The 13,646-nt window shown below is 42.3% G+C and overlaps 1 protein-coding gene across 2 annotated transcripts; it reads left to right on the plus strand.

The window, feature by feature from the left end:
- Positions 1-63: 63 nt before the first annotated feature.
- LOC311496264 (E3 SUMO-protein ligase ZBED1-like) lies at positions 64-13,477 on the plus strand. 2 transcript variants are annotated; one of them, XM_084556054.1, is made up of 7 exons: positions 64-177; positions 2,779-3,104; positions 3,566-3,630; positions 3,721-3,878; positions 4,506-5,018; positions 9,819-11,305; positions 11,491-13,477. In XM_084556054.1, the coding sequence occupies exons 1-7, from the start codon at positions 153-155 to the stop codon at positions 12,166-12,168; spliced, it is 3,252 nt and encodes a 1,083-aa protein (XP_084412180.1). In that variant the 5' UTR covers positions 64-152; the 3' UTR covers positions 12,169-13,477. The 2 variants fall into 2 exon arrangements, with proteins under 2 accessions (XP_084412180.1, XP_084412179.1); XM_084556053.1 differs by lacking the exon at positions 64-177 and adding an exon at positions 1,020-1,356.
- The last annotated feature ends 169 nt before the right edge of the window (positions 13,478-13,646 follow it).

Below are 13,646 nucleotides of genomic sequence, written 5' to 3' on the forward strand. Positions count from 1 at the left end.
TAACAGCACACGGTAAACCCAGCAATTAGAGCTGCTGACGTTCTAGGCCCCTGGAGAGTTTAACCAGCTCCATAACTAATTTATGATTTTCTTTTCACTTAGAGCCATTAAAAGATTCAAGAAGAAGTAATTGCTGAAAAGGACGACGGGCTATGAAAATGTTGTGTTCTGAAACTGGTATGAATTTGAGAAGAATAAAACAGAATTACATTTTTTTTAATATATATATATATATATATATATGTGTGTATATATATATATATATATATATATATTCATTATTATTATTATTTTTGTTCTTTAAAATATATTTGTTGTACTTTCTTCGTTGGTTTGTGCTGGCGTGTCGACAACACAACCTGGCAACCCTTCCCGTCGCAGCGTGTTGTCGTTGGTCGACTAATAAAGACGTACAAAACATAGAACCGTAGAAACTAGAACGTATCATCAATATTAGTAAGTTAGCGATATACTTTGGAGAAATTTGTTGAATTTATTTTACATATTTATATAATATTTATATTTTATTCAACAAATCTAGACTAGTCTAATCAAGACTGAGAGTTTAATACTATGCAACACACATGATTAATATTGAATGAAGAAGGTGTAAGTACTTTTCATGAATGTAAAAATAACTTATGCAATATTATTATTAGACTCTTTATTTTATTGATGAAATTTCATATTCACAGAGCTCAATCAGACACTTCTCCCAAGTTATTTCACATTGAAATTGATATATATTATTATATTACAAATAATACATGTTTAATTAATTTTTCAATAAATGTATGTGCTTTTCTGAACCGATATGTCTCATTTATTCGTAAATTATGCGCTAATTCAAGTTACCAAAAAAAAAAAAAGAAGAAAGAAAACAGAAGGGCACCTGTGGGAATTCAACCTGTGTACTTGGATACATTTCTTATTGCCTTACCATTACATACCATTGCTGTAACGTTTTTACACTGTCATAGCATACTGTTTCTTAAATGAACGTGTCCATATATGAATTTGAGTCACGTGACGAAAACAGAGCGCGTTTTCTATCCGCCCCAGATCTATGAGTGGGGCTGCAGCCAGTGGACAACCTGCAGCAGGAAAGCAGGAGCATGGATCTTATCAGTAAACCAAGAGGAAAGTCGAGCGTGTGGCTGTATTTTGGCTTAAAAGCAGATGAAAATGGACAACCTTTGAACTCTGGCGGGGCTATTTGTCGCCTATGCCGGAAGGTAGTGCTGGCAAAAGGTGGAAATACCACGAATTTAAGAAGCCACCTAAGGCGTCGACACCGTGCAGATTTTTTTGAGACCACTTCCTCCACGTCCTCCGGAGCTTTGTTTGAGGCTCAAGGTGATTCTCACACCGAATTTCGTGCACTAATGATGGAGTGTAAAAAATGCATCACATGTATGTTTTGTGACCCTTAAAATGTGCATACGGGGCGAGTCTCTGCTTTGAGGGTTTTAAAGTTGCATTCCAGTTTTTTCCAGAAAAAAAAATAGTCCCCGATTCATACGTTATAAGCAACATATTGCAGCGTAAAACTAATTCGTTAAAACCATTGAGTGTATAGAAAAGAAGCTATAACGCGTATGACCAGCTGGTTTAAACTTAGAGCTTAACGACAGGTTTCTTATTGCATTCATATAAAATGAAATCTTTGTCTTATTCTGTGACATTTTTAAATTGTGCTCTTTTGAAAACAAAACTGTAAAATGTGTAAAAAGTGTAAAATGTTGCTGTGAAATGAGCAACATCTTCTAAATGCTTACAGATTGTTGAACGCATGCGCAGAGAGAACACGGCCGCACACGCTTGTTGTTGCCACGGTAGCTGCCAAACAGTCACTCTGCCCACTGTAAACAGCTGACTTAAAGTTTGGGTACCCATTAACCTCTGCTCGTGTGAAAAACAGCCCTGCAGATGGTGCAGTGATTGGCCGGCCATGGCTATTATCTCTTCAATACAAGCTGATAATATAATCACCGTAAAGCACAGGAGCCCTAGCATATAGTGCTAGTTCCCTCCACTTTGGCCAAATATTAACGCTGGATTGATTTATTAAGATACCCAGGCGATGGAGCTTAACATTATGAATGCATCTCAGAGAGATTCAGGTGAAAATGTGTCTAAACCTGACATAAGTATAGTCAGCAGCACAGAGTCATGCCGCTTGCAGAAGTTCTCAGACGACACTGCACTCGTTATCACGGATGGATAGGAGTAGGAGTACAGGAACCTGGTGAACAGTTTTGTTTCATGATGCGGAGCAAACCACCCTCAGATCAACACGTCCAAAACCAAGGAGTTGGTGGTGGATTTTCGGAGGTCCAGGCCCCACTTGCGGCCTGTAACCGTCAACAGGGACTGTGTGGAGGTCGTTCAGACCTCTAAGTACCTGGGTCTACAGCTGGTCAACTAACATAGACTCAGTGTACAAGAAAGGTCAGAGCAGCAATCCTGCAATGCATTCATTATTTCAGTAATTAATAAAAGGTTTAGACGAGCACTTTTTTTTGTCAGTCATGAATGAAATAAAATGAATTCAAACAAACTAAAAGTCTCTGTTTTTGTTGTAAATAACTAACATGTATGTATTATGATGTCTAATGTTGAAGACTTCAAAAGATCTTGTGTTGTTCAATTCTATCCTTTTTGTTTGGTCACGTAAAAAAAAAACCCTCCAACCATCCTCTGGATTATCAACAATATGACTCATTAACTACATATTTGACTAATAATGAACTCTGTTATATATATACTTGTCTACAGGCTTGGATCTCAACCATGAAGACTTGTTTGAGGATGTTCCATTTCTCCAGACAGCTTCGAATCAGAACTATGTCCCGGATGCAGTGCTGCCGCCCGGAGAGCCATGGCTCCACGGCGGGCCTTCCCGAGCACTGCTGTCCCTGCCTTCCTGTCTGCGCCTCTGTGAGGACGTTGGGTCTGGAGTATCTGGATCTTCTGGCGAGGAGCCGACAGGGGAGATGAAGGTGTACGCCAAGTGTCAACTTCAGCAGGGCATCATGTTTGGGCCTTTCGTAGGAGAAGCTTGCAGGGGACAAATGCCAACCAACCTCAAGTATGCCTGGGCTGTAAGTAGATAAACATACCAAATCAAATGTTCATTATGTTAGAAACAGGATGGTGAGTCTTATTTTAACTTGTGACATATGTTGATTGAAAAGGTTCAGTAGAGACCTAAGCCCCAGGTCTTTTCTCTCCACGAACATTGGTGACCGGTAAAAAGAGAGTTAGATAATTACACCTGAATATCTAAAGCAGAGTTATATAAGATATTTCAAAACATGACTTAATATGATCTCATGCTGGGTGTAGTCAGAAGTTGACATTTTGCCCCTGTAACCATACCCATCACTTACATCCATAGTTACATTCCCGCAAGATTTTAAACCTCTATGAAAAGTTACTCTAAATCTTAATTTTCTTTTTTTTTGTGACTGATTAAAAAAATAAGTATTTAAGCCAAGTCCATAAAGTCTGTGTATGGTATTTAAATTAGAAATGTTGACACAAACATGTCTTCTTCCTCCAGATCAGGGATGATGCTGCTTTCATCTACGTGGAAGCTACTGATGAAAACAAATCTAACTGGATGAGGTGGATAGTTATTATCTTTTAGTCTGAATGCTCTTGCCTCTCTGGTCACAACATACATTCAGTAACGTTTTTGCTTGCGGTATGTTTCAGGTATGTAACTTATACCAGCAGCGAGGAGGAACACAACATGGTTGTTTTTCAGTTTTACCGCCACATCTACTACAGGGTTTCACAGCCCATTTCAGAGGGAGCAGAGCTCAAGGTCTGGATCGGCAGGGATTATGCCACCCTTCTGGGCCTGGGGATGGGTAGGTGCTGTCCTACTGGGTTACTGCCATGTGTTGGATACCAGCTAGTGAATCCATGTTGGTTTTAGTCTGGCGTAACAGACCATTTGGATTTAATTTTTTGGTGTGTTTCAACCAATAATATTTATCTTTTTATCTATCTATATCTATTTATCTGTTATAAGCTACTCTTTTTGCTCGTGTTATTTTTTATTCTGCCCTTTCTGTATGCTGTTGCAAAGTGCAATTTCCCCATTGCGGGACAAATAAAGGTTTTTCTTATTCTTATAAAGAGAAAAAAATACCTTCACACACAATTGAGTAGTCCTGCAAGCAATCAGAGTAATTTTGTTGTAAAAATATTCAATATTCAACTTCACGACACTCAAATGATGTGCATGACAACGACGCTGTTACTTTCCTGTCAATCAGTGCATTAAGCCTGCTTGAACAATTTGATTGGCCTGGCAGATTTTTTCTGGAGCAGTCAGTTCCCAACTGAAAGACTCCAGACAAACATTCTGGCACCAAAAATGTGCTGGTCTGACTTCCAATCTGGTTTCTTTTTAATTTTCAGTTTGCGATGTATTTATTTAAAAGTCTAAAACTGAAATTGTAGCTTGTTTTTTTTTTTTTGGGGGGACACAGGTGACGGTGTGAAATGTGAAGTTGGAGACAAGGAGACGGCTCTGCGCCTCCTTCAAGACATCCAGTTGGTCACTCTCCCAGAGTCGAGCAGCACTTCCCATTGGTCAGACCAAAGCCAATCTCAGAGCCCTATGCCTTTCATCAGTGATGTGACAACAGTGTCAAACCCAGAACCAGCAAGCGATCCAGGCTTGATTTGTGGCTCTACCCTCACTACAACCTCCCTGATCTCTTTCCCGTCCCCTGGCTCTCATGTGATGGAAAAGTACGATTTTCTCCCTGGAACAGAAAAACTGCTGAGTAACCCGACGGCCATGCAGACCAACCCGTGGTACTTCTTTGGGTATGAGCCTGACCCAACCGGTCGGCCTCTGGACCGGAGTATTGCGGTGTGCAAGCTGTGTGTGGAGCATGTGAGCTGTACAGGTGGAGCAGCTGATCTCCAAAACCATCTGACCAACAAGCACCACATCAGACCGCGTGATGGTAACAAGGATCGCACTCTGACTTTAGGTAACTGAGGCTCTCTACCCTATGTTTATGTTGCACAATAGATAACAGTGTCAAAGTGACAAGGTTAAAAGAATGTTCGGTCTTTCTGAAGGTTAATTTTATTCTCCCAGAGTTTACCATCATTTCTGTCAGACACAATAACCTTTTACTCACCAGAACAATTGCTGAGTTGGGAACAGAGAAACGTCTCTACAGCAAAGTTCAACAGAGCAAGAGATGAGCAGTCAGACAGGTTAAAAATGAACAAAGAATTTAACCAGATCATACAAACCACTTAATTTGCAAGTAAAAGTAGGCACCACTAAAATGTTAGTATCCCCTCAATGTTTTGAAAAACACTGTGCAAGCCACACTGAACTGCGATAAAAATTGCATTTATAAATGGTAGTGTAGGTCATAAGTTTACTTAAATTAATCTTCTGTTACCCAAATTATAACAAAAGTCTGCGGCCATGCCTGTCTGTGGTTTGTAACACATCCTTAAAGAAACATGAATGTTTCGACCTAATTTCAGTCTGTTAGTTGACAGTGCATGTGACTTAAAATCACCATCATGGTGGTGCTCGACTAGAAGTCAGCCAACCGATAGGAACCAAAAACCACGTCTGTTGTTTTACATCCGGTGGTTTGGTGCCGACCTGTACACTGAATATATAAGGAGTAGTTAACGTTTATAGTCACCAGAGAACGTTACAGACGTTGTTTTTGGTCCCTATCGGTTTCCTGGATATATACGTTCATGTGTGTAAATGAGAGGTATTAACTTACAGCACTTTGTAGTTCGCGGGACAGTGTTGCCAGTTCTCGCGAGACAAATAAGCAACCAAGCCCAAAACTTTTTCTACGGAGACCCCCTAGGTTCCGGGGAGAGAAAAATAAATAAACTGTGTGCACGGTTTTACAATCCGTGAGGGCGGATTTTAAACTGTGGGTACAGATTGTCAATTTACATCCACGTGGACAGATTGATAAACTGTGCGCAGTTTTGAAAAGCTGTACCCACGCTGCACAGTTTATTGATTTTTCTCCCCCCCTGAGCTTCAGGAACTTGCTCTTTCGCCCAGTCTTTGTTATATTTCTTCCCGTATTTCGCACTACACGCTACACTTTAGAAAGAAGCCCCCAAAAAAATATTCAATATTTGTAAGCGACTTTAGATAAAAACAAGCCCGAAGTCGCTTATAATAAGCAGACTTGGCAACACTGGACAGAGCTGCCTCCTCCTCCAATATGGCGGCGACGTCGACGTACGGTCCAGCGCTCAATCTATATACAGTCAATGCGCTCAATGAGGCGTCATGTCTATGGGTGTAACGGTATTTATATTCGTCCCGCGGTGTCACGGTACGGGCGTCACGGTTTGGTGGACGCAGTCATATGGCGAATAGTCTGAGTGAGTAGCCTATTAAAAGAAAAAGTTGAGTCCTCACTTCAATCCAGGTGGCGGTAATGAGCCTAAAGGCTGCCAGCTAATGTCATTAGCCTGCAGAAGAAGACAAAACAGACTAAAGAACAGTAATTGAGAGTGTGGAGCATGGATGGATGTACAAAGAGTAGTGTGGAGTTGGAAGAGCCGCCTCCTTCATTTAAATCACTAGTGTGGGAACACTTTGGTTTCCCGGTGCGGTATGACGGTGATGGCACGCGAGTTGTGGACCGGACAAAGACTGTCTGCCGACGATGTTTCGCGGAGGTGCGGTACGGTACTGGAAACACATCAAACATGCTATCGCACATAAGACGGCATCACGCCGATACTGCTGTTGTAGATGCAAGGGAACAAAACGTGTGTGCAACAAGTAAGTTAGTTTCTCATAATGAAGTTACCAAAGTTGCCAGTTGCTACCTGACTACCTCAGTTTATCCCTACACGAAGTTGTGCTTTTTCTTTTCCTCTGTATGAACAAAATTAATTCATGCATTTGTTTTATGTTTTCTATTTTTAGTGGTCCGTGCAACGACGTTACAGCAGCCCTATTGATTTTGTTGCGATTTTTATTCTTCTTCGCCTTCTTATTATTCTGCTTAGCTAAAAGTGTCTGCCCATGACAAACTGCAAGGGCGAAAAGCATTTCACTTTGCCAAGGTGTTAATACACATGCCTACAGCTAGGTGGCGCTATAATACGCTAATTTACGTTTTGGCTCATATCTCTAGAACTTAGTGCGCTAGAAACAGAATGCTTTCTCCTTCCGATTCATTACATAGCCCTGATTCTAATGGACTAGGTCACGCCCACTTCCGCCTGACATTTTTTCCTCCATTTAAAAAAAGTTGCACCTCAAAGCAAAATAAACTCCTCCTAGCCCGTTCATCCAATTCTCACCAAACTTGACATGTATTATTTATGGACAAATATAATGAAAATTAAAAAAAAAAAAAAAAAAAAAAAACTTTAGCAGGGTTATTGATTACAAAGTTAATGGCTAATTCGTTTTTACGACGCGGCACAGTATAACTCCAAAGCTATTATTTTGTGAAGTGTATATACCCAAACTTAATCAAACTTCATATCATTAATAATAATATGATTCTGTACAAGCACCCCAACTTTTGTGACCCTTGGTCTCTAGGGGGCGCTACAAAAGCAACATTTCAATATCTCAAAAACTGCAGTAGCTAAGTTGATGAAATTTGACTTACACAATCTGTAACATATTGTGTAGTTGCTAGGGCTGGTCGATTTTGGAAAAAATGAGAATCACGATTTTTTTTGGTCAAGATTGAAATCACGATTCTTCAAACGATTCTTTTTGAGTTGGAAAATAAAATGCATTTATTCGGCATTTCGGCAAAAAAATAACAAAAACAAAAAAAAAACTCACTGTAACCCCCCAATTTGGGAGAGACCCAGAGGTGAACTGTCCCCCGCGCCCCCCTCCTCTTTCCCTTTCTCACGCACACCTTCTGTGCATGGCACCTTCTCAAAAAGCAGGGGCGCCTGCAGCTGCAGGGGGCGACAATTTGCCAGTTCCCCACACAGATATGACAGATAATAGAAAACCATGTAGTGGCGCAGATGTATTTGTTTATTTATTTATTTTCCAAGTGCCGCACGGGCATTTTCCAAAAATGCCGCACGGGCGACTGCCCGGTTCGCCCGTGCCTAAAACCGCTACTGGGTGCAGATGTGTTGCCATACAAGAGAACTTGTTTTACCCTTTTTATCGACCAAACGGGACCGCGCTGTTTTCTGAATAAGATGCGTGTTGCAGGTCACCACACATACACACACACACACAGAGCTCGTGGGGCCGCGTTGAATGCTCTGGGGGAGCGACTGAATTGCGCATGCGCGTCTCTTTCAGGAAAAACCTCACAGACAATGGAAAATGGCAAAAGAATCGTTCCAACTCGATTTTATTAATTTGGAGATCGTTTGAACCAAGAATCGAAATCGTGATCAAAATTCAATTAATTGCCCAGCCCTAGTAGTTGCCCATCAAGTTGCGTGACATTACATCTACAGGGCGCGCTACAGGTGACACAGAAACATTTCATATTACTTTAAGGCCTATAACTTTTGAAGTATTCACCTAATCCTAATGAAACTTCGCAACCGTCATTATAATATGCTTGCGTACAATCAAGTTTTGTGAAATTCGGGTTGTAGGGGGCGCTACAACGACTACATGTTTATATCTCACAAACCACCACAGTAAACTGCTTAAAATCTGATAATAATAATCTGTGGCTGACTCCTTACAAGCCCACCAAGTTTCGTGCAATACGTCTATAGGGGGCACTACTAGTGACTAGAGTTGTCACGATACCAAAATGAATAACCACGATACTATACCAGACAAAGTATCACGGTTCTGGGTATTATCGCGATACTGCGGCCTTTTTTTATTATCATTATTATTATTATTTTTATTTTTAACTGCAATGTATTTGTACAAGTTATAAATACCTATTAATTACTTATAATGTTGAGCAAAATTAGTGGTGCCACTGACGACGATGCCGCGGCAGACTCGGCGCTCGGACCCGGTGCTTCTGCCGTGGTGAGTGTGTTGTCTCGTGTTTGTGACTGTAAGCCGTGCGCGCGTCTGGGCGAGACAGAACTTTAGCTTGTTGTTTGGTTTGAAGCGAATTTCTGTGGAAGCAGAGCTGTCTTCATGGAGTTCGTTCTTGCCGGCAGAAACACACGAGTTGTTGCCATATGGGTTTGTTTACAAGGGAGTAGCATGCAGTGAGAAGCCGGAAGGAGAGTAAAGGCGGGCGCTATGTAGCGGAAATTGGCACCGGTAGTATAGTAATCCATGGTAGTACCGTTGTGTAGAATTTCCCACTCGGGGACGACTTCGCCACGGCATGGACCCCTTCATGATCGCTTGCGATCATCTAGTTACTTTTATTTTTTACTTTTATAACAGGAGGTGGTTTTTAGTTGTTTCACTCTATTGGTGTATCTTCAAAAGAAATGAAAAAAAGCTAGTTCTATACATGTGAGTTTTTGTTGTTTTTTTCCGCTGTACCAAACCCATACCGAACCGTGACCCCCACACCGAGGTACGTACCGAAGCGTGACTTGTGTGTACCGTTACACCCCTATTCCTTACGCATGTTACCAGCTATTTCAGGACAAATATGGTGATACATTGACAGACCAACACTGCAGTCCATGGAGCCACACTGCTAGCATGCTAGAGAGATTTTCTTTTTATCCAGCCTGGACTTCTTTGGTTACTGTGGTTTATTTATTGTAAAAAGAGGCACAAAACAAATGTACAGGTTCGCCTAATTAATTGGTAGGTCCTAAACATGTGTTTTAAAATTTGCTCTTTGTCAAAACAGCTCAACAGCGCTCTCAACCAGTGATGGTAACCAGTGGTTTGGTCAGCACTTTCCCTCTTCTATTGTCTGCCCAAGTGACCGATGCCATCACCAACTTCCTTGTCATGGATCTCCAGGCTCCAGTCCTAGTCGAAGGGGAAGGCTTCAAAAAGCTGATCAACACACTCCTTCCTTCCTGCAAGGAGCTGCCTTCGCCTTGTCAGCTTGAGAGCCTCCTGAGAGACCACCACACCAAAGGCAAGGCGAGCCTAGCTCAGCTGCTGAGGAAGAAAATGGGAAGCATTGAAAACGAGGAGACAAGTGATTACACTGCCCCAATTGACTTTGAGCCCAGAAGGCGTGGCAGAGTTCCCAGCAGTCAAAGGGAAGTCACTCACTGTGTCACGTTAAGTGTAGATATTTGGCTCCACAACTGGCAGGGAAACACTGAGAGGTACCTCACCCTTTGGGCACACTACATAGACGGTAATTTCAGTTTTCAGAATGTGGCCCTTGCAACCCAAAGACTGTCCGACACTGGAACAAACGACCTTCGAGCAGTGGATGCCCAGGTTGGAGTAATGGCAAAAGAGTGGGGAATCTACCAGCCTAATCTGGTGCTGCTGGGAGGGGAGGGGAAAAACAGGATGAGGCTGGTGCCGATAAAGAGCGAGAATGGTGGAGAGGCTGTAGGAAGTGTATCTCACCCAAACTCTACAACGTTTCTTGAGAGGGAGGACTCTGTTTCACCTGAAGAACCACACGCATTGGAGCATGGCCATTCTAGTGAAGGACTTCCATTGGTCCCATGTTTTTTCAGTGCTGTGCAGGCCTGTATTGAGGAAGTGATGTCACACCCCGTCATCTCCAAAACCCTCAGCCAGTTCCAGGATATTCTCTCCACCCTGTTCCTGCCAAATTCTCAAAACAGAGGCTCATATCAGCAGAGCCTAATGCAGCGCCTGACAAAAGAAGAACAAGCAGGACTTAAGTCGTGGGCTCACAGCCGGCCAACCTGGAATAAGCTCTACCCTTTATTGAACACGCTCATCAGACATAGGAGCCTTCTCTGTGATGTAATAAATATGCAAGATATTAAAGACGAAGGCTTGTTCAAAGAATGTACTGCTTCAGAGTCTAGTTCAACTGGCTCCTGCAAAGCAACCTCCACCTTCAACAAATCCTCAAAAAGCATCCAGACTTTGCATTCTGAATGGAAAGTTCTGGAAGAGCTGTGCTTGGTCCTCAAACCTCTTGATGTGGCTTGTCGAACTATCGCCAAAGAGGCCTTTCCCCGCCTGTCGCTTATCAAACCCATTCTCATTGGCTTGTTGTCGCGCCACCTCGTATCCCGTCCAGACGATCCATCGTCCGTCTTGAAGGAGGTAAAGAGGATGATGAGGCGGAACTTGGCGAGCGGCTATGGCAACCCTGCTGTAAACAGGGCTCTGAGTGTGGCATGTTCCCTGGACCCCCAGTTCCACGGCCTTGGATTCATGGAGGAGAAGGTGAGTAGTTGAAGTTCTAGTAATACTTGCTTTGCCTTTTAAGATCATTGTTTGTGCGTGACACACACATGCAGTGGCTTATTAACCAAAATCCTTCCTTTACATGAAGGTACAGTAAAGCAAGCTTGTCATTTTGTGAATGCTAAATTTGCTAAAAAAAAAAAAAAATTCTGATTATTTTTTAGGAGCAGACAGACACTTTTGATTGGTTGAAGAAAGAGGCTGTGAGGATTGTGAAGGAGGACAGGTGGAGGAGCCAAGGTAAGAATCATAGCCAGAGCAAGAGAAGCCCCTCTCCTGAGTCACCAGAGTCAGAGAGTGACTTCCTGCGGAGGAGCAAACGCCTCAAAGAATCTCGCCCAATCAACTTCAGAGAACTTGAAGATGAAGACGATGAGAGTGACGTAGGAGAGGCAGACGAGAGTGAGTCAGCAGATCAAGGCTCTCAGGGTGGGCTTACTGGTATGGAGTTTCTGCTGGGAGACCTGTTCAGCTCTACTCCCAGGAGCAGACAGAGCTCTGTGGAAGAGTCAGTTGACATGGAGATGTCCGTCTTCAGGGCCGACAAGGGGGCTTGGTTGGGAGTAGAACCCCTGCAGTGGTGGAGAACGAAGGCAGTACAGTTTCCGCTGTTGGCCACAGTGGCTCGTGCTTACCTGGCTGCCCCGGCAGTGGCAGGTAACGCTGCACAGGGCTTTGTGCAGGAAGGAGTGGGAGCAGCTTACAGGAAGAGATCAAACATTCCACCAGAAAGTTTGGACGCAATCCTTTTTTTGCATCACAATCACATGCCCAACAGTGAGAGCATGCAGACAGCAGCTAGGAATGATGAGAAGAACTGCGTGAGTGAAAAAGTCCAATAAACACACATTGAAACATACATTCATATTCCACAAGTTTGGAATTTAACCTCCTCAGCTACATTTTTCCCCTCATTCAAATACAGTATACACCTGACTCAAAGTTTAAACCAAAGCCACAACAGAAAATTTACAAAACAGGAGGAACAGCAGTTTGTGTTCAGATGTTGTGTAAAATGGCGGCACAGTGGAGTTTGCATGTTCTCCTTGTGTCTGCGTGGGTTCTCTCCGGGTACTCCAGCTTCCTCCCACCGTCCAAAGACATGCTTGTTAGGTTAATTGGTGATTCTAAATTGGCCATAGGTGTGCATGTGAGTGTGAATGGTTGTCTCTCTGTGTTAGCCCAGCGATAGTACCCCCCCCCCCCCCCCCCCCCAATCCTTCACAGGACAAGCATTTACAGAAGATGAACGAATGAATGTGTAAAACATCTAACATGTGCCTTTGCTTTTGTATTATGTGCATTGTGTGTTCAGTAGTGTTTGATCATTTTAGCGAAAAGAAAGTCGACATTTTATCTGTTAATTTGTGAAAGACTGTCACGTAGTAGACCAAGTAGCAGAGAAAAGTTGTTACTCCTTGTTACTGTAGGTGAAGAAGATAATGTCTGTATTGTCTTGAACTGTGACGTTCTTGAGTCTTTGCGCATACTTACACTTGTACAATAGTTTCTGTTCCTAAACTAACTAAATAAACAGAGTGTCAGAGTCTGCAGTTCAACTCATCCCAGATCATCTCGGGTTAAGGTCGGTTATTGTGGAGGCCAGGTCATCTGCTGCAGCACTCCATCACTGGCTTTCTTGGTCAAATAGCCCTTGTCTGGAAGTGTGAATCATTGAAAAACAAATGATGGTCCCACTAAGTTCAAACCAGATGGGATGTAATGTCACTCTAGGAAGCTGTTGTGGCCATACTAGTTGGGTGTACCTTGACTTTTGAATAAAACACTGATAAGTGTCACCAATAAAGTACCCCCATACCATCACACCTTCTCCTTTGTGATTCGCAGTGGAACCACACATGTAGAAATGTGCCATTAGCCTTTTCTACGTCTCACAAAGACATGGCAGGTGGAATCAAAAATCTTTGGTCTTCCTCTCAGTTTCAGACAGTTTCATCATAACGTTTGATGGTTTTCACGACTCCACTCAAGGATACATTGAAAGTGTGTTGGAAATGTTGTGGATTGACTGGCCTTCGTGTCTTAAACTAATGATGGATGTTGTTCCTAATTTCGTACTGGCTGTAATGTGGATTAAAACAGTAGAATAGGGCTATTCATCAGAACTGTGCATCAACCATAAATATGTAGAATCTAAAATATAAAACATAATTCTTTAACATTTCCATGTTTACTACATAGTTTTAATGTCTTGAGTATTAATCTACAATGTAGAAAATAATAAAAATAAAGAAAAAACTGAAATGTGTATAAACTGGTAGTGTATAAAACTTAAAAAATGTATGTTCTCACAATTATT

Source organism: Chelon labrosus, assembly GCF_963514085.1.
Source record: "Chelon labrosus genome assembly, chromosome: 2".
Taxonomy (NCBI): Eukaryota; Metazoa; Chordata; class Actinopteri; order Mugiliformes; family Mugilidae; genus Chelon; species Chelon labrosus.

Excerpts from the sequence above, each read along its gene's own strand:
- LOC311496264 (XM_084556053.1), top strand. The coding sequence starts at position 1,116 with ATGGATCTTATCAGTAAACCAAGAGGAAAGTCGAGCGTGTGGCTGTAT. Across the intron at positions 1,357-2,778 it reads AGCTTTGTTTGAGGCTCAAG|GCTTGGATCTCAACCATGAA; the intron begins GTGATTCTCACA and ends ACTTGTCTACAG. Across the intron at positions 3,105-3,565 it reads ACCTCAAGTATGCCTGGGCT|ATCAGGGATGATGCTGCTTT; the intron begins GTAAGTAGATAA and ends TTCTTCCTCCAG.